The 21,659-nt window shown below is 42.6% G+C and overlaps 2 protein-coding genes across 3 annotated transcripts in view; one reads left to right on the forward strand and one right to left on the reverse strand.

The window, feature by feature from the left end:
* The window catches only part of HOOK1 (hook microtubule tethering protein 1), a 64,521-nt gene that overhangs the window by 27,231 nt on the left and 15,631 nt on the right, over positions 1–21,659 (reverse strand). For both annotated transcript variants that reach the window (XM_048859623.2, XM_048859622.2), the window contains exons 2-7: positions 10,854–10,939; positions 8,030–8,102; positions 7,595–7,645; positions 4,517–4,649; positions 2,949–3,016; positions 26–88 (exon numbers count right to left, since the gene is read on the reverse strand). In XM_048859623.2, the coding sequence (XP_048715580.1) occupies positions 26–88; positions 2,949–3,016; positions 4,517–4,649; positions 7,595–7,645; positions 8,030–8,102; positions 10,854–10,939 (474 nt within the window). The remainder of the gene's footprint in view (positions 1–25; positions 89–2,948; positions 3,017–4,516; positions 4,650–7,594; positions 7,646–8,029; positions 8,103–10,853; positions 10,940–21,659) is intronic.
* LOC142073125 (uncharacterized) lies at positions 16,434–18,105 on the forward strand. Its single transcript, XM_075131981.1, has 2 exons — positions 16,434–17,085; positions 17,653–18,105. Exons 1-2 carry the CDS (start codon positions 16,506–16,508, stop codon positions 17,829–17,831), a joined length of 759 nt encoding a protein of 252 aa, XP_074988082.1. The 5' UTR covers positions 16,434–16,505; the 3' UTR covers positions 17,832–18,105.

Consider the following 21,659-nt stretch of genomic DNA (forward strand, 5'->3'; position numbering starts at 1 on the left):
ATTATAACGAACATAAAGCAATTACCTGTTGCTCCATTTCACCAGATGTATCATTTGTGACAGAACTCAGTATTTCCTTGCTCATGAGCTAAAAAAAAATAAAAAATGCCACATACATTATATCTGTTTGCACTATTTTACTATAGAGCTAGTGGCTTCTGTTATTGAATAAAAACTTGGATTTACCACCTCTCCCCCATTTAACTTCAGTAGTTGTTAGTGGACAGATACAGAAGTTTCCTGCATATCCTTGGGAAACCTTATTGAATTAAGGTTAAGTATCTTTGGGGGTGTCAAAATATAAAGGGAAGGGTAAACACCTTTAAAAGCCCTCCTGGCCAGAGGAAAAACCCTTTCACCTGTAAAGGGTTAAGAAGCTAGGATAACCTCGCTGGCACCTGACCAAAATGACCAATGAGGAGACAAGATACTTTCAAAGCTGGAGGGGGGGAGAAACAAAGGTTTGCTCTGTCTGTGTGTTGTTTTTGCCAGGAACAGAAAAGGAATGGAGTCTTAGAACTTAGTAAGTAATCTAGCTAGATATGCATTAGATTCTGGTTTCTTTGAATGGCTGATAAAATAAGCTGTGCTGAATGGAATGGATATTCCTGTTTTTGTGTCTTTTTGTAACTTAAGGTTTTGCCTAGAGGGACTCTCTATGTTTTGAATCTGATTACCCTGTAAGGTATTTACCATCCTGATTTTACAGAGGTGATTTTTTTTACTTTTTCTCCAATTAAAATTCTTCTTTTAAGAACCTGATTGCTTTTTCATTGTTCTTAAGATCCGAGGGTTTGGGTCTGTGTTCACCAATGCAAATTGGTGAGGATTTTTATCAAACCTTCCCCAGGAAAGGGGGTGTAGGGTTTGGGGAGGATTTTGGGCGGAAAGATGTTTCCAAGTGGGCTCTTTCCTGGTTATATATTTGTTAGATGCTTGGTGGTGGCAGCAATAAAGTCCAAGGGCAAAAGGTAAAATAGTTTGTACCTTGCGGAAGTTTTAACCTAAGCTGGTAAAAATAAGCTTAGGGGGCTTTTCATGCAGGTCCCCACATCTGTACCCTAGAGTTCAGAGTGGGGAAGGAACCTTGACAGGGGTCCATTGTATTAAATGAATGGTTTATGTATTATTGTGAGCCAGGACTGCACATAACTTTTCTAAGGGAGAGATGTGATGTGAGGCCTGGGAGTACAAAGGATTATATTGAAAATGTATGGACAAGACAAGAATGGACTTTTAGGACACCAAGTTTGAAGTGGATTTCCGGAGGAATACCTAGGAAGAGGTTAATGAAAATTCCCACCTCCACTTATGCAAAAACTCAGCCTTCTGAAACTATGCCCTAAGAAGTGTACCACGTCTGCTGATTATCTGTTACCAGAGATAGGAGATGAAAGGCCCGAAGTATACTAAGAAACGGTGAACTTCCCAACCAGGGTTCTGAATCTGAGAAAGCTATGAACTCTTAACCACAGAGAAAACCCAGTTGTGAGTTTTGAAGGACTGAAACCTATCAGAGCTTGAGTCTGGAGTTGGGGGTAACCACTGGTAAACTTTTTCATGCATGAAGGTTCTTTTATTGTTTAATATGTTTTCCCTGTAATGCTTTCACATTAAGACTAAAGAAAGAGCTGTGTGGTAACTTATGATTGCAAGCCATGCACTAGTCATAGCTTCTGGGAAAAAACGCGAAGTGCAGACCCTGTCTTTCTGGGGATAACAGTATAGGTAGGGAACCATGAAGCCTGAAAGAACGGCCAGTCAGGAGAGATGCAGGTCTTCATGCAAGAGAGGTGACAGTTGGGAGCCTGGAATGGATGCCCTTGGTGGACCACGGAGGGGGAATACAGATGCAGATGCCCTGAAACTGTGACAATTAGTATTTGAGTATTACACTGTTACACTTAACTGTTAATTCAAGATCTACAGTAGCCAGAGAAAGTACTCTGTTCTTTTAACAAAACAGATGTAGTAACTTTATGGGTTAAATTTTGGCTCCACTGAAATCAATGGCAAAACTCTCATCAATTTCAGTGTGGACAGATGTCCACCCAATGAGTTTAATCACCATTAGCAGCTGTCACACTCCAATATTTCTTCGATAAATTGTCATACAGGGAACAACTGGAAGACTAGTATGGAGTACTGGATACTGTGTTTGCCAACTACCACAGCTAATAAGCTTTGCCTCTTACTCAAGAAAAAAAAAAAAAAAAAAAGTCATAGCACTAGACCCAGACTTTAGCCAGAAGTTCAATAGGTCAAAATATGTAGCAAACAAAATTCTGATTAGCAGAATTATTACCTACACACAAAACCTTAGTACCCTTAAACACAACTGGTTTCTTAACTATCGAAACTAAAGTTGTATTAGGTTTTATTACTGGATATATTTTCAGTGCAGGATAGGTGTTAGTAGAATCATAGAAGATTAGGGTTGGAAGAGACCTCAGGAGGTCATCTCGTCCAACCCCCTGCTCAAAGCAGGACCAACCCCAACTAAATCAGGACCAACCCCAATTAAATCAAAGAGCTCCAAGTAAAACAGACTTCAAAGAAGCAGACTTTACCAAACTTAGAGAACTGCTAGGTAAGGTCCCATGGGAAAAAGAAGTTCAGGAGAGCTGGTCCCGTGCAGAAGTCAGAGCAGTTTAAGGGCTGCCCTAACTTCCATCTGCTTTTAACAGCCCTCTAAGGACCAACACTCAAGTAAGGATCCCCAGAACACAAAGTGTGCTCTGGCACAAGAGCTGAATTGAGAACAGATAGCATAGAGCTGTTTACAAGACACACGGGGAATGCCCAACTGCCTTTAAGGAAGCTTTCTGGTTCCTTTTTGCTGGTGATCAATGCAAAACAGCTGGAAAGGGAAGAGGGGCAGGGTGTAAAGATCTGGCTCTATATATTTATATTCAAGATTTCCTGTTTATACATGAATTATTACTTACCTCTTGAATAGCAGCCATAACAACATGTTGAACAGACTCTTCTAGGGTCATTATATTTTGTATATGTTCTGTAATGGCGAAAAAGTATTTGCAATAATTTACTTATGACAACATTTACCGTAAAATGGCTTGAAGTGGCATATGTTCTGCCCTTTCCACAAAGCAGACATCAATGTAACAAAGAACATGATAATTCTATGACAAATCATTTCCAAAAAAGTTATTGCTCTTATTAAGAATAGTTTCAGTGATGCTGACATATTAGTAAATATGGAGTGAGGCCCTATATACATAGGCCCAATTCTCCCATACGTTTACTCACATAATTTCAATGGGTTGTATCATACAGAAGTTTGCAAGATTAGATTAAGGACAAAGTTTTCCTTCCGAGGTAGGCATATAGCCAAGAGAAAATTTGGCCCTTTGAACATACTAGGACTAGAATATTACTGCAAAATGTTTTTGACTGCTAACTAAGAAAAAAGAAGACTGACCGACCAGATCTAAAGCTTTACAATACAACTTTTTCCACAAAGGCACCTGTTGTTTTATAGCACAGATAGCTTATGTTATGCATTGCAAAAGCTGTAGTTTCTATTTACACCATTTCACAACACAAAATTAAACTACTATTTAAGACAGAAGGGCTTCATTTAAACTCACAGGAGACCAAAATTCAAACTAAGGCTTTTCATTCCAGCATGAAAGTTGTAAATTTTACAACACATGACATATTAGAACAATTTAACATCTTATTTACTATGAGTACTTCTAAAATTTACAGTATGTACAAAGGAGTGAAAAGCCTTTAAATATCTACATTTCCAAAGTTTTGCCAGTTTACATTTGACCCTACTGTGTCAGCTTTATTTGGTTTGTTTGAGTTTTCAAATTTTTTGGTGGAGAAACACTTGTCACTGAGATAGCACACGAACCGTGGTAGATGAAATGTCATCACTAAATGTTTTAATTCTCAGTGCAAGATGATACCACTTTGCTAAATAATCACTAATGCAAAAGAGACTTTCAATAAAAAAAAATCATTTAATTAATGATCAAAGCGTTTTCCTGCACTGTAATGGGTGCTTATGTGGGCATTAACAAACAAAAAGCAATCATCTTAGACCTTTACAGATAAATAAGAGATACATTTTAAAACCAATAGTTTAAGTTATTCATTTGTAAATTTTATGCTTGGGCACATATTTTGTTATCAATCCAGGATTTTATAAAGTATAAGTAATAAATGTAAAAGTCACTTTCCAGTTCACTTTTAACAAAAAATATTTGACGCCAAGCTAAGAACCTGAATGCAGACACTTTCTAAAGTTATTATTAGTTTTCACAAACTCCAATTTCAAAGAGTTTATGATAATAATATTGTATAACACATTAGCAGAAAGAGGCTAAAACCTACTGTTTGATTCAGGAACAGAAAGTATTTTTTAAATGTGACATCAATTCCATCTTATTCTGTATGTGTGCTACTATTTGCTATTTCCTACAGTAAGGGTTGCCTCAGGAGGTTGTTCCTAGGTATAGCCTCAACAGGTGAAAACAGCATGTACCTTGTTTCTTTTCACAGTTGACTGCACAACCTAAAATAAGCTGCAGTAACCTGCCCAGCTCTGTAGGATCTGAATGTTCAGATATCTGATTTAAGTCAGGAACAAGTTCTTCTGAAATCTGCTGACCTAAAAACTGCAAAATATAAAAGATACGTTTGGCATTTCAATTATATGCATGATGAAGATTTAGCATCCATATACATATTATTCTATCATGCAAAAAAAATCTGGCCTGGGAAACAGTCTGGACAAAAAAACTGGAAATATTACTGGAGGTAAATATGATCTTTGGAGACAGATGAGGAAAGACCCTAGACACCACTTTGAGTTACTATACACAGAAGAACTACTTAGTCTGTCACCCAGCCTTTTGCTAATGGTAACATACTCAGATAGCAATACTGAATTAAGGAAATAAGACTATGAAGAAAAATAGTAAGAAATTTGAAAAGGCCTAGAAAAACAAAACAGCTAGAGGGATGTATAGCTTTAAAGCAGTATCTCCAGGAAAACCCCCTAAAAAAAAAAAAGCCACGCACCCAAAACACACATACACCACCCATGAAAATGTGCCATACTATATGTTAATACAAAAAGGCCTACACCTAGATTCTACGGTGATGAGTTCCTTAAAATGGATATGCAATAGCAATGCACTAACTGCACAAAATTCAGGGGTTTTATATCTGCTCAGCCCCCTGCACATAAGTATTATATGGTCACTAGTTACATGTTCCTGGAACAGGTGAGCAGTAATACAAAATACTGTTTCTACATTTTACATCAATGGTCTCCAACCTTTTTACACCCAAGATCACTTTTTGAATTTAAGGACAACCCACGATCTACCCTGCCCGCTCCCTGAGGCCCCGTCCCTTCCCCAAAGTCCCATCCCACTCACTCCATTCCCCCCCACCCTCCCCCTCACTCGCTCTCCCACAGCTTCACTCGCTTTCACCAGGTTGGGGCAGGGGGTTGGGGTTCGGGAAGGGATGAGGGCTCTAAGCTGGGGCCGAGAGTTTCACAATGTGGGAGGGGGCTCTAGGCTGAGCCTGGGGCAGAGGGTTGGGATGCAGAAGGGGGTGAGGAGTGCAAGCTCTGGGAGGGAGTTTGGGTGCAGGAGGGGGCTCCAGACTGGGGCAGAGTGTTGGGGTGTAGGAGGGGATTCGGGGTGCTGGCTCTGGGAGGGGGGTCAGGGCTGGGATGCAGGAAGGGGTGGAGGTGCTCGTCCTGGGAGGAGGGTCAGGGCTGGGGCTTAGGGTGCAGGAGGGGGTTCAGGGTGCAAGAAGGGACTCGGGGTGTTGGCTCCAGGAGGGGGCTCAGGGCTGGGGTGCAACCTCCCGTGGGGCAGCACTTATCTCCAACGGCTCCCGGTCAGTGGCGCAGCGTGGCTGCCACTAAGGCAGGCTCTCTGCCTACCTTGGCCCCATGCCACTCCTGGAAAGGGCCAATGCGCCCCTGCAGCCCCTGGGGGCGGGGAGCATGTGGCTGTGTGTGATGCCCCCTCTGCAGGCACCGCCCTCACAGCTCCCCATTCCCAGCCAATGGGAGCTGTGGGGACAGTGCTTACAGGCAGGAGCAGCGTGTGGCGGGAGACCCCTGACCCCCCACCCCCAGGCTGCGCTGGCCGCTTCCAGGAGCGGCGTGGGGCCGGGGCAGCAGGGAGCCTATCTTGGCAGCAGCCCAGCTGCACACTGGAGATTGTGATCGACTGGGAGATCCTCCAGGATCGACCAGTCGATCACGATCGACTGGTTGGTGATAGCTGTTTTAGATAAAACACAATTGACAATCTTAGCGGGAGAGAAGGACATAAAGTTGTTTGTTTTCATTATTATATTGTGTTTGTCAAATGGAAGCTGGTTATCTTGCACATAATCACAGAATGAACTATCTTTTTGTTTAAAAAAAAGAAGCGTTCAAGCAGGCAGAATTAGGGTTATTGTGGGAATCTTAACTTTAAACTGCCTCACTTTATAGCAATTCAAGGCTCAAGGTTGGGTGGTGTATTAACAGTTGTCATTTAGTATCCTTTTCTTAACAATCTAACAGAAAAAGTACTGTGATCAAATTATTATTTTGTCAAAACCTGAATGTGCATTTATTTGTCTGATCAATTTATTCAAGTTTTTTTTTCGCCCCCTCCCTGCAAGTTTTCCAGAACAATTTGCGTTGAGTCTTAGAACAGAGATTTGAAATTTTAGCCCAAGAGATTGCTTTGGAAAGTGACAATAAGGAGCTTTGAATAGAAGTGACTATCTCTCAGTCACGAGTAAAGCAAAATTATCCAATGAGTAAGTGGATTCTGGCAAAAATAAATACTGATTTTGAAAGCGTACTGTGGAGAAAAGTAACTAAGTGAATAAATATCAAATAAGATTATCCTTGCTTATTTAAAAAAAAAAAAAAAACCACGCAAAAAATTAAAAGCTTTCAGGCTACCCATGAAGCTAAGAGAATCAGTTTTTTCTATTTGCAGAACCTAAGAGCAGCAGCACAAATTGTTTCACAGGATGTTCTCTCCCCTCCCGGGATTTCTCATCCAAATAGTTATAAGGCCTAGCTCTAGTTAGCTTTTAAAGCCAAATAAGGTCGCATACTTTTCCACAAAAGGATGCTTTTATAAATATGCAATATCAAAAGCCTCACTTTCTTCTTATATGGCAGCAAGCATGTTTCTGCAGGATGTGCAATCATTAATGTCGTAGTAAAGAGGCAGAACCAGGTTGTGGAGAATTTCATTTGCAGCTGGCTGAACACGTCTGCTGCTAAAAACATAATGGACTAGACAGTGTAAATTCAGTGTTGAGTTCTACAGAGTTTCTATTACTTGGTCAAGTCATAGCATGCTTGAGAAATACCCATCACTCCACCCAAACAAGTTTTACACGCGGCCTCAGTATTTCTATATTGAGAGAATTTTCATTTATACCACGCGATAAACATACATTTCACAAAAAGAGTATCATTATAGGAACAAGTTAGTATTATTCTAGAGTCAGGATTAACTTTAGCAAAAAAGACCAATCCTTATGTGTTATATGAACAAAAACAACAAAACTGCTGCTTTTTCCATACCTCATGATAGTAGTCCATAATTCCTTGCAGAACCTTTTTCAGATTACTGGCCTAACAGTGTATAAAAGATAACATTGGTTATATGCTACTATTAAGAATAGATACTTTTCTCTGATAAAAAACAAAAGTATAATCTGACTGCATTTTATTTTTCATTTAAAAAAATGTACACTGTAGTTTTATGACAAAAATATTTAATGAGGCTGGGACAAAATTAAGATGAGAAAGGAACTGCATGTGAAGCATAGATCATAAAAAATATGTTCAAGTCGGTTACGTATAATTTGAATATATGTGTTAATTATTGCTCTTTTTGACACACACACACACCCACACACACACCCCCAACACTACAACATAGTAATATTAGATAAACTCAGGAAAAATCATCCTAAGCAACTGCAAATAGCTTTTGCCAACTTTCATTTTTGGTACCTTTATTCTCCAATTGTCACCAACATCTTCTTTAATACGGCTTAGCCATGATTCATCAAACCAGGCAACATCTCTAGAATAAAAATAAAATGTATTTACTAAACATTAAAATGGCATAATTCAAATAAGACATCAGACCTCCAGCGTTAGTTTTATATTAGAAAATTCACTACAGTATCCGAAGAGGTACATTCTTGGAAATTTTCTGTCCTGAAGAGTGAATTCTACTGAACAAGACATGGAAGCTAGGTATCAGAGAATCACAGAATATCAGGGTTGGAAGGGACCTCAGGAGGTCATCTAGTCCAACCCCCTGCTCAAAGCAGGACCAATCCCCAACTAAATCATCCCAGCCAGGGCTTTGTCAAGCCTGACCTTAAAAACTTCGAAGGAAGGAGATTCCTTAGAAGACACTCCACTCTGCAGGGCAGAAGAAATTTTGAGGCTTCAAGAATATAGTGAATTAAAACACAAATATCTAAAATATTTCTTTACTATGCCTAGTTTTTGTGCTTTGTAACATCAGACAAAAAAAATCATGTTTCTGTTTAGAATAAACAATTTAAAAAAATCTGAACTGACAAAAACCAGCTAGAGCAATTACAGTTAGAGTAAACATATTTAAACACTTATCCTATAGCAGTTTAATTAGTCAATGGAATTAGGAAAGAAAAAGTTATTTGTTCTAGATTGTCATTTTACATAACTTTTTCTATTTCTTTTCAGAGCTACTAATATAAAGTTGTCCCACTGAATGGATCTTGCTCTCATTAAGAGACTTTGAGAGACTTTAAAGGCCAGTCCATATGCATGCTATTACTTTACCAATGGAACCATTTAACAATATTGGAATAAGTTATTAAACAATCAATTTGTAAGCACTTGGAGAATAACAGTGTTATAAGGAATAGCCAGCATGGGTTTGTCAAAAACAAATCATGCCAAACCAACTGAATTTCTTTCTTTGACAGGGTCACTGGCCTACCATGCTGGGGGAAACAGTATACATGACGCATCTTGATTTTAGTAAGGCTCTTGTCACAGTCCCACAAGATGTTCTCATAAGCAAACTAGGGAAATGTGGTTGAGATGAAACTACTATAAAGTGGGTGAAGAACTGGCTGAGACACCGTACTCAAAGAGCAGTTATCAATGGTTCGTTGTCAAACTGTGAGGATGTAGTTACAGCAGGAAGACGTTAACTAATCTCTGCTGATTGTGGTAGGTGCAGTTTGTTAACCCAGCCAAGATACAGAAGTGGGTGCTGCCCCTTTGGTCAGAGGATCTAGGCTAACCAGTCCTCGGGGAGCAACCCTAAGAGCAGTCAAACCGAAGGAGTAATTTTGGGCTTAAAGTTGTGTAACTTCACTTTGAATCATTTTGTTAAAGCCAAACCCTAAGCAGGTGGTTATCTTTGCCCTTATATAACATGTGTGTACTGTGTTTTTGAGCAGGTTGGGAAAGACACCTGCTTACACTTATCAACTTGCTAATCACCCAAACTGTGTTTTTAAACAGTATATGGCTCTGCATTAAACCGTTCTTTTCGTATCTGAGCCAGCAGTAAAGTCACAATGCTGAGTTGAGGCATAACATTATTTCAGGGACAGTATGATGTTATGATCTTGTGTCTGAGCTGACTGCAGTTTCAAACAGTGTGCATGCCACCAAAGTGACATGTCCACTAGTGTTTGACTCCACTCCGCCATTCTAATCCCAATTCACTGTTGTAATCTTAGCAGAAGGACAGAAAAATATTTTCAATATCCCTCCCATTTTTAAATAGGGGTTTTCCCATGACCGCTTCAGTACTTGAACTATAAAAGCTCCCAATTACCCATAAAACATAAGGGTCAAGGAGTTAGGCAAACCCAATAGCAGTACTACACAAAGACATGTAGGCTGAATTTCCAATTCCTCTCTCTAAAAAGAAAGTAGAGCAAGGACTCAAGCACTGATATCCATGAAAATGGTGTCAAGAGAAATTAATTATGATCTTGTACTCCTTGCACATTCTGACCTGCATCTAGTTCCATGAGTACTGCTATTGGGAATTTAGGGATAGTTTGTCCCAATTAATTAACTGAGAAAACAAAAACAATTCATGAAGACACAGACAGAAAAGAGAACAGAGATGATTCTAATGTTTGTATTCCATATCATTTTTTCCACCACGAACAAGACACAAAGATTCAATGTATGCTCCCAAAACCTTTTCCCATTAGACTATTCTGTAATAAGAGAGACAAGGTGGGTGAGTTAATATCTTTTATTGGACCAACTTCTGTTGGTGAAAGAGACAAGCTTTCAAACTCCTGAAGAAGAGCTCTTTGGAGCTCAAAAGCTTCTCTATTTCACCAACAGAAATTGGGCCAATAAAAGATATTAACTCACCCATCTTGTCTCTCTCATGTCCTGAGACCAACACAACTACAACAATACTGCAAACATATTCTGTAACAAATCAATTTCCATCGCAAACTAGTTCTGAACAATCTATGGGACAGAAGGGAAAATCTGTGCTTCAGCTATGCTTATACTAAAAAAACCAAACTAAAAGCTCAGAGGAGAAGAGGGTGGAGAAATTACTCCAAACCATCCACTCTATCATGTTGTTGATATTCAGTCAGTATCAACCCCACTGTGACACCATAAAGGCATCTTTTTCGCTCAGTTACAACACCCATATCATACAAGTTGAGATATGTAACATTTTCTAGGAAGATATACTTTGTTATTCTGAATATCTCGTACTATGGTAAAAGAGTAAATAAGATCATAGAGTAATTTGATATATACTTTTTGAACTTAACTGTCAACTTACATTTGATGAAGTACCTGTGCCATTGCAACACCATTTGTCAAGTCTTGAACATCTTTGCAGGGTCCAGAGGCATTAAACGTCTGCAACTAAAGAAAGGCAAATAATATGTTTCCAGTTCAACATAGAAAGAGACAGGAAATTAGATACACTTCTCTATTTTTCCTTAGTATGAACCTTTAGTAAGATGCCTCTTTATTTTAAGTTGTCTGGAACATGAAAATCCCTTCCACAAACTAAATGTGTAAACTAAGCCAATAAACTATTTCTGCTCAATACTTTGACAGAAAAGCAATTACCAGTATTGGTTTAAAATATTCAAATATGCTGACCTAGTGTTTTTTCATAGTAGTGGTATTCCTATCTCTCATTGTAAACTAAGCTTAGCTGTAGACGATGGATCGTGTGGTGTGGTCAGGGTGAAAGCTGGAGGCATGCAGGTAGGAATAGCGGTCAGTAGGTTTCCGGTATAGGGTGGTGTTTATGTGACCATTGTTTATTAGCACTGTAGTGTCCAGGAAGTGGATCTCTTGTGTGGACTGGACCAGGCTGAGGTTGATGGTGGGATGGAAATTGTTGAAATCATGGTGGAATTCCTCAAGGGCTTCTTTTCCATGGGTCCAGATGATGAAGATGTCATCAATATAGCGCAAGTAGAGTAGGGGCTTTAGGGGACGAGAGCTGAGGAAGCGTTGTTCTAAATCAGCCATAAAAATGTTGGCATACTGTGGGGCCATGCGGGTACCCATAGCAGTGCCGCTGATCTGAAGGTATACATTGTCCCCAAATGTAAAATAGTTATGACCACACCACAAGATCCATCGTCTACAGCCAAGCTCTGCAATACAACCGCATTTGCTCCAACCCCTCAGACAGAGACAAACACCTACAAGATCTCTGTCACGCTTTCTTACAACTACAATACCCACCTGCGGAAGTGAAGAAACAGATTGATAGAGCCAGAAGAGTTCCCAGAAGTTACCTACTACAGGACAGGCCTAACAAAGAAAATAACAGAACGCCACTAGCCGTCACCTTCAGCCCCCAACTAAAACCCCTCCAACGCATTATTAAGGATCTACAACCTATCCTAAAGGATGACCCAACACTCTCACAAATCTTGGGAGACAGGCCAGTCCTTGCCTACAGACAGCCCCGCAACCTGAAGCAAATACTCACCAACAACCACATACCACACAACAGAACCACTAACCCAGGAACTTATCCTTGCAACAAAGCCCGTTGCCAACTGTGCCCACATATCTATTCAGGGGACACCATCACAGGGCCTAATAACATCAGCCATACTATCAGAGGCTCGTTCACCTGCACATCCACCAATGTGATATATGCCATCATGTGCCAGCAATGCCCCTCTGCCATTTACACTGGTCAAACTGGACAGTCTCTACGTAAAAGAATAAATGGACACAAATCAGATGTCAAGAATTATAACATTCATAAACCAGTCGGAGAACACTTCAATCTCTCTGGTCACGCAATCACAGACATGAAGGTCGCTATCTTAAAACAAAAACCTTCAAATCCAGACTCCAGCGAGAAACTGCTGAATTGGAATTCATTTGCAAATTGGATACTATTAATTTAGGCTTGAATAGAGACTGGGAGTGGCTAAGTCATTATGCAAGGTAGCCTATTTCCCCTTGTTTTTTCCTACCCCCCCCCCAGACGTTCTGGTTAAACTTGGATTTAAACTTGGAGAGTGGTCAGTTTGGATGAGCTATTGCCAGCAGGAGAGTGAGTTTGTGTGTGTGTGTGTGTGTCCCAGACAAAAAAAGGGGGGGGGGTGAGAAAGCCTGGATTTGTGCTGGACATGGCCCACCTTGATTACCATGCACATTTTTGGGAGAGTGGTCACTTTGGATGAGCTATTACCAGCAGGAGAGTGAGTTTGTGTGTGTGTTTTTTGGAAGGGGGTGAGGGGGTGAGAGAACCTGGATTTGTGCAGGAAATGGCCCAACTTGATTATCATGCACACTGTGTAGAGAGTTGTCACTTTGGATGGGCTATTACCAGCAGGAGAGTGAGTTTGTGTGTGGGGGGGTGGAGGGTGAGAAAACCTGGATTTGTGCTGGAAATGGCCCAACTTGATGATCACTTTAGATAAGCTATTACCAGCAGGACAGTGGGGTGGGAGGAGGTATTGTTTCATGTTCTCTGTGTGTATATGAAGTTTGCTGCAGTTTCCACGGTATGCATCCGATGAAGTGAGCTGTAGCTCACGAAAGCTCATGCTCAAATAAATTGGTTAGTCTCTAAGGTGCCACAAGTACTCCTTTTCTCTTTACAGGTGAGAAGTTTTTTTTTTCCTGGCCAGGAGGGATTTTAAAGGGGTTTACCCTTCCCTTTATATTTATGACACACACACACAGTGACAATCCCTGCCCCTAAGAGTTTATATCTAAGGGCTCAATAGTTGCTAAATCATGAGCCCAGTGCAAGGGACAGTGTTCTGTTATGCTCCACCAGGAGCAGCACAAAACATAAGAACATAAAAACGGCCGTACTGGGTCAGACCAAAAGTCCATCTAGCCCCGTATCCTGTCTTCCGACAGTGGCCAATGCCAGGGGCTTTCAGAGGGAATGAACAGAACAGGTAATCACCAAGTGATCCATCCCGTTGCCCATTCCTAGCTTCTGGCAAGCAGAGGCTAGGGACACCATCCCTGCCCAGTCTGGCTAATAGCCACTGATGGACCTACCCTCCAAGAACTTATCTAGTTCTTTTTTGAACCTTGTTATAGTCTTCGCCTTCACAACATCCTCTGGCAAAGAATTCCACAAGTTAACTGCACTGTGTGAAGAAAAACTTCCTTTTGTTTGTTTGAAACCTGCTGCCTATTAATTTCATTTGGTGACCTCTAGTTCTTATTCCTGATCTACTTTCTCCACACCAGTCATGATTTTATAGACCTCTATCATTTCCCCCCTTACTCATCTTTTTTCCAAGCTGAAAAGTCCCAGTTTTATTAATCTCTTCTCATATGGAAGTGCTCCATGCCCCTAATAATTTGTTGCCCTTTTCTGTAACTTTTCTAATTCCAATATATGTTTTTTTGGGACAGGGCAACCAGATCTGTACACAGTATTCAAGATGTGCGCATACCACAGATTTATATAGAGGCAATATGATATTTTCTATCTATCCCTTTCTTCATGATTCCCAACATTCTGTTCACTTTTTTAACTGCCACTGCATATTGAGTGGATGTTTTCAGAGAACTATCCACAATGACTCCAAGATCTCTTTCTTGAGTGGTAATAGCTAATTTAGATCCCATCATTTTATATGTATAGTTGGGATTATGTTTTCCAATATAATATGTTTTGCCTATATTAACACTGAATTTCATCTGCCATTTTGTTGCCCAGTCACCCAGTTTTGTGAGGTCCCTTTGTAACTCTTGGCAGTCTGCTTCGGAATTAACTTTCTTGAGCAATTTTGTATCATCTGCAAATTTTGCCACCTCACTGTTTACCCCTTTTTCCAGATAATTTATGAATATGCTGAATAGGACTGGTCTCCGTACAAATCCCTGGGGGACACCACTATTTACCCCTCTCAAATCTGAAAACTGTCCATTTATTCCTACCCTTTGTTTCCTATCTTTTAACCAGTTGCTGATCCATGAAACTACCTTCCCTCTTATCCCATGACAACTTACTTTGCTTAAGAGCCTTTAGTGAGGGACCTTGTCAAAGGCTTTCTGAAAATCTATGTACACTTTATACACTGCATTACCGTTGTCCACATGCTTGTTGGCCCTTTCAAAGAATTCTAGTCAATTAATGGGGCATGATTTCCCTTTACAAAAACCATGTTGACTCTTTCCCAACAAATCATGTTCATCTATGTGTCTGATAATTCTGTTCTTTACTACAGTTTCAACCAATTTGCCTGGTACTGAAGTTAGGCTTACTGGCCTGTAATTGCCGGGATCGCCTCTGGGGCCTTTTAAAAAAAATCCTATAAGTCACATGCATACCTCCAACACTGACAGTGCTTCAATAGACATTTTTACATGCACAGTCTGGGATACACTGTGTCAAGTGTCTGATCATCTGCTTTGTGGATTCCTGTTATTGCTACAGATTCGCAGACAACACTTCTGCTCCATGCTCTGACTGGCCTCTAGTTAATTTCTGAGTACAGTTTTAAGTGTTGACTTCAATTTATAAAGCCGTAAAATATGCAGAGTCCTGGTTACCTTGGAGACCTCTCTACAAACGATAAAGCTGTTTCAGGAAAGGATTATCAATGGTGGAATTTTGCTTCTCCCATCCATTCGCCAAAGCTTGGATTTGCCGGCCTTTGGATAATATTGATTCATTCATCTATTCTCCCATAATTTGGGTATGATTATTTAGGCAGGGGTGGTGGGAGACCCTGTTTCAAGCTGTGGAAGCTTGAGACGACTGTTATGCATTATGTTTTATAAAGATTGTCCATGGGCCCAGAACATAAGATGTTGCGTTTAAGTTGAAATAAGCAGGCAGAAAATGGCTCAAGCAAAAAGAGAACATAATTGGAGTGTTTTATATTAAGATGTGGTTCTTATCCTACATTACAATAGGTAGGTAAAGACACAGTCAGTAGTCCCTGGTAGCATAAAAAGTAAGTTAGAGAAAACAGCCCTAGAACAGCTGTGGACTAGTCTCAACTTGTAACAGAGCAGCCCTCAACACACAGCAGCCCCATGTAAGGATGGGCTTAGAAGCCTAAGAGTCACGCTCGAGCAAATCTGAATTCAGACTTCCAGTGACATTATACTGGGAGAACATAATTTTCAGTTTATGGGCATTCATACCTAAAGATTGCTATGCACATCAATGTGCCATGCCACTTTACTTCTATAAACATTTTCAACCCTTGTTTAAGTAAGTAAACAAGGTCTTAATGAACCTTCTGACATGTAGTGCTACTTTATACATGCTGGTATCTCCTGGAATAGAAGCTGCTAATTAGGATTAAAAGGAAAGAAGCACTTGTCAAAAAGAACTTGCTCTCTGTTCTCCTTTGTTGTACAGGGTCACTTTTTGATAGCTGTGAGCAACATAGGCAACCAAGATAATCGGTTTATGTTCTTATGAGGCTATGCTCACTTTTGCCTGAGAGTTTTTTTTGTGTGCTTGCTAAGTATATCTTTGCCATTTAATTTGCTTCTAGGTATGCTAATATACATTTAGTTTGGTTTAAGAGCAGCCTAGTGAGGAGCCTACTTCTGTTAGTCTTTAAGGTGCCACCAGACTCCTCCTCGTTTTTGTGGATACAGACTAAGCCCTGGTCTACACTAGGACTTTAGGTCGAATTTAGCAGCGTTAAATCGATGTAAAGCTGCACCCGTCCACATGATGAAGCCCTTTATTTCGACTTAAAGGGCTCTTAAAATCGATTTCCTTACTCCACCCCTGACAAGTGGATTAGCGCTTAAATCGGCCTTGCCGGCTCGAATTTGGGGTACTGTGGACACAATTCGACAGTATTGGCCTCCGGGAGCTATCCCAGAGTGCTCCATTGTGACCGCTCTGGACAGCACTCTCAACTCAGATACACTGGCCAGGTAGACAGGAAAAGAACTGCGAACTTTTGAATCTCATTTCCTGTTTGGCTAGCGTGGCAAGCTGCAGGTGACCATGCAGAGCTCATCAGCAGAGGTGACCATGATGGAGTCCCAGAATCGCAAAAGAGCTCCAGCATGGACTGAATGGGAGGTACGGGATCTGATCGCTGTATGGGGAGAGGAATCCGTGCTATCAGAACTCTGTTCCAGTTTTCGAAATGCCAAAACCTTTGTCAAAATCTCCCAGGGCATGAAGGACAGAGGCCATAACAGGGATCCGAAGCAGCGCCGCGTGAAACTGAAGGAGCTGAGGCAAGCCTACCAGAAAAACAGAGGAGTGAATGGCCGCTCCGGGTCAGAGCCCCAAACATGCCACTTCTATGATGAGCTGCATGCCATTTTAGGGGGTTCAGCCACCACTACCCCAGCCGTGTTGTTTGACTCCTTCAATGGAGATGGAGGCGACACGGAAGCAGGTTTTGGGGACGAAGAAGATGATGATGATGAGTTTGTAGATAGCTCACAGCAAGCAAGCGGAGAAACTGGTTTTCCCGACAGCCAGGAACTGTTTCTCACCCTGGACCTGGAGCTAGTATCCCCCGAACCCACCCAAGGCTGCCTCCTGGACCCAGCAGGCGGAGAAAGGACCTCCGGTGAGTGTACCTTTTAAAATACTATACATGGTTTAAAAACAAGCATGTGAAAGGATTAATTTGCCCTGGCATTCGCAGCTCTCCTGGATGTACTCCCAAAGCCTTTGCAAAAGGTTTCTGGGGAGGGCAGCCTTATTGCGTCCTTCATGGTAGGACACTTTACCACTCCAGGCCAGTAACACGTACTTGGGAATCATTGTACAACAATGTTTGCTGGTGCTCAAACAACATCCGTTCTTTATCTCTCTGTGTTATCCTCAGGAGAGTGAGATATCATTCATGGTCTCCTGGTTGAAATAGGGTGCTTTTCTTCAGGGGACATTCAGAGGAGCCCGTTCCTGCTGAGCTGTTTGCCTGCGACTGAACAGAAATGTTCCCCGCTGTTAGCCACGGGGAGGGTTGAGGGGGTAGCCACGCGGTGGGGGGAGGCAAAATGTGACCTTGTAATGAAAGCACATGTGCTATGTATGTAATGTTAACAGCAAGGTTTACCCTGAAAGACTGTAGCCACTGTTTTATAAAATGTGTCTTTTTAAATACCGCTGTCCCTTTTTTTTCCTCCACCAGCTGCATGTGTTTCAATGATCACAGGATCTTCTCCTGCCCAGAGGCTAGTGAAGATTAGAAAGAAAAAAAAACGCACTTGTGATGAAATGTTCTCTGAGCTCATGCTGTCCTCCCACACTGACAGCACAGACAAATGCGTGGAGGCAAATAATGTCAGAGTGCAGGAAAGCACAAAATGACCGGGAGGAGAGGTGGCGGGCTGAAGACAGGGCTGAAGCTCAAATGTGGCGGCAGCGTGATGAGAGGAGGCAGGATTCAATGCTGAGGCTGCTGGAGGACCAAACCAGTATGCTCCAGTGTATGGTTGAGCTGCAGCAAAGGCAGCTGGAGCACAGACTGCCACTACAGCCCCTGTGTAACCAACCGCCCTCCTCTCCAAGTTCCATAGCCTCCACACCCAGATGCCCAAGAACCGGCCAACCAGCCACTCCGCCACAGAGGATTGCCCCCCCCCAAAAAAAGAAGGCTGTCATTCAATAAATTTTAAAGTTGTAAACTTTTAAAGTGCTGTGTGGCATTTTCCTTCCCTCCTCCACCACCCCTCCTGGGCTACCTTGGTAGTCATCCCCCTATTTGTGTGATGAATGAATAAAGAATGCATGAATGTGAAGCAACAATGACTTTATTGCCTCTGCAAGTGGTGATCGAAGGGAGGAGGGGAGGGTGGTTAGCTTGCAGGGAAGTAGAGTGAACCAAGGGGCGGGGGGTTTCATCAAGGAGAAACAAACAGAACTTTCACACCGTAGCCTGGCCCGTCATGAAACTGGTTTTCAAAGCTTCTCTGATGCGTACCGCGCCCTCCTGTGCTCTTCTAACCGCCCTGGTGTCTGGCTGCGCATAACCAACAGCCAGGCGATTTGCCTCAACCTCCCACCCCGCCATAAACGTCTCCCCCTTACTCTCACAGATATTGTGGAGCACACAGCAAGCAGTAATAACAGTGGGAATATTGGTTTCGCTGAGGTCTAAGCGAGTCAGTAAACTGCGCCAGCGTGCCTTTAAACGTCCAAATGCACATTCTACCACCATTCTGCACTTGCTCAGCCTGTAGTTGAACAGCTTCTGACTACTGTCCAGGCTGCCTGTGTACGGCTTCAAGAGCCATGGCATTAAGGGGTAGGCTGGGTCCCCAAGGATACATATAGGCATTTCAACATCCCCAACAGTTATTTTCTGGTCTGGGAATAAAGTCCCTTCCTGCAGCTTTTGAAACAGACCAGAGTTCCTGAAGATGCGAGAGTCATGTACCTTTCCCGGCCATCCCACGTTGATGTTGGTGAAACGTCCCTTGTGATCCACCAGAGCTTGCAGCACTACTGAAAAGTACCCCTTGCGGTTTATGTACTTGCCGGCTTGGTGCTCTGGTGCCAAGATAGGGATATGGGTTCCATCTATGGCCCCACCACAGTTAGGGAATCCCATTGCAGCAAAGCCATCCACTATGACCTGCACATTTCCCAGGGTCACTACCCTTGATATCAGCAGATCTTTGATTGCGTGGGCTACTTGCATCACAGCAGCCCCAACAGTAGATTTGCCCACTCCAAATTGATTCCCAACTGACCGGTAGCTGTCTGGCGTTGCAAGCTTCCACAGGGCTATCGCCACTCGCTTCTCAACTGTGTGGGCTGCTCTCATCTTGGTATTCATGCGCCTCAGGGCAGGGGAAAAGCAAGTCACAAAGTTCCATGAAAGTGCCCTTACGCATGTGAAAGTTTCGCAGCCACTGGGAATTGTCCCAGACCCGCAACACTATGCGGTCCCACCAGTCTGTGCTTGTTTCCCAAGCCGAGAATCGGCATTCCACAGCATGAACCTGCCCCATTAGCACCATGATGCAAGCATTGGCAGGGCCCATGCTTTCAGAGAAATCTGTGTCCATGTCCTGATCACTCACGTGACCGCGCTGACGTCACCTCCTCGCCCGGTATCGCTCTGCCAGGTTCTGGTGCTGCATATATTGCTGGATAATGCGTGTGGTGTTTAATGTGCTCCTAATTGCCAAAGTGAGCTGAGCGGCCTCCATGCTTGCCTTGGTATGGCGTCCGCACAGAAAAAAGGCGCGGAACGATTGTCTGCCGTTGCTCTGACGGAGGGAGGGGCGACTGACAACATGGCTTACAGGGTTGGCTTCAGGGAGCTAAAATCAACAAACAGGGTGGCTTTACATCAAAGAGTATTTCAGGCAGGACTTCACGGAGGGTTCCAATAAGAAATGGTGCACCTAAGTTATTGTTCTTATTGGAACAAGGAGGTTAGCCTGGCCTCTGATTGATACATGGCTAGATTTACCTCGCTGCACCTTCTCTGTGAGTGACTGCAGTGTGACCTAGAGGAATGAGTCCCCTAGACAGGGGAGGGGGGGGAAGCAAATGAATACAAAACAAATCTGGTCTATTTCTTGTTTTGATCCACTCCATCTATCTTTTACATCTTTGGCTGGCAGCAGACCGTGCAGAAGGACTGCATGCCATCCACATCTCATGGCTGCCCGGCAGAAGATGATGCAGTAGGACTGCTAGCAATCTGTATCGCCTGCCTGCTCACCATAAGACCGTTCAATAGGACTGACTGCAGGACTAAAGAGAATGACCTGGTCAAGTCACTCCAAATTTAGTCCCTGCGCCCATGTCTGCCCAGGCGCTCCTGGCCAACGTGGCCAGGAGCACCTCGGACATGACTATGACGGCTGCCAGTCTTATTGTACCGTCTGCTGCCACAAGGCAAGGGGTTGATGCTGCTGTGTAGCAATGCAGTACCACGTCTGTCAGCACCCAGGAGACATAGGGTGACGGTTACCTGAGCGGGCTCCATGCTTGCCGTGCTATGGCGTCTGCACAGGTAACTCAGGAAAAAAGGCGCAAAACGATTGTCTGCCCTTGCTTTCACGGAGGGATGGAGGGAGGGAAGGGGGGCCTAACGATATGTACCCAGAACCACCCGCGACAATGTTTTAGCCCCATCAGGCATTGGGATCTCAACCCAGAATTCCAATGGGCAGCGGAGACTGCGGGAACTGTGGGATAGCTACCCACAGTGCAACACTCCGGAAGTCTATGCTTGCCTCGGTACTGTGGAAGCACTCCGCCGAGTTAATGCACTTAGAGCATTTTCTGTGGGGACACACACACTCGGATATATAAAACTTATTTCTAAAAAAACGACTTCTATAAATTCGACCTAATTCCGTAGTATTTAGGGTACCCTAAGATGGCTACCCCTCTGATACTTGGTACTCCCGCAGTGTGTTTTTAAACTCATCATTGCTGGTAATGGCAATATGAAAGTAAATAGCAAGGTTTTGTTTTTTTAATATTATACAGGTCTGAGTAATTTTCCAAGATTTACAGGCTGATTTTGGACCTCTGAAGACAATGGAGGTTTGCAACTGACTTCAGTGGAAGCAGGATCCATTACTTGCAGTAGAATCATTTATAGAAAAATGACAGGAACTTTGCTAAACTGACACTGTGAAGAGAAATATATCCTGGGAAAATTCTATCCCCCACCCCATAGCCTACAGAAGTCAAAGGCACTGCAAAGGACCAGGGGGATGATTCTCCTAGTGCAGTGTAGGGCTGCCATAAGCACTGCAGTCCATAGGCAATCTCTGATAGGCTCCTGCAAGTTAGAGCATGCAGGAACAGCTCTCACTTGTGCTGGGGCCCATTTTAGCACCCAGTACAGCCCAGAATCCAACTTAAATCACCTTTGTTCCCTGCTCCATTGGGTGGGGCAAAAACTTTCTGACGTAGAAGCACAACTATTAGGCTGATGCATTGCCTATGCTTTGAAGGATGTATTACACATCTTACGACATAATTCTTAATGTGATTTCTCCTAAGAAGTTGCATGTTCCATCATCAAATAGCTATACATTTTTAAGTAGGACCATACTTATATCTAGTTATCAGATAGGTTTCTAGTTTTCTGTGCTTGGATGAAGGGGGGAAAAAAAATGAATTTCCACCTGAGGATCCAATCTGGAGGCTCTCCAGCTGCTACCA

Source organism: Caretta caretta, chromosome 8, assembly GCF_965140235.1.
Source record: "Caretta caretta isolate rCarCar2 chromosome 8, rCarCar1.hap1, whole genome shotgun sequence".
Classification (NCBI taxonomy): domain Eukaryota; kingdom Metazoa; phylum Chordata; order Testudines; family Cheloniidae; genus Caretta; species Caretta caretta.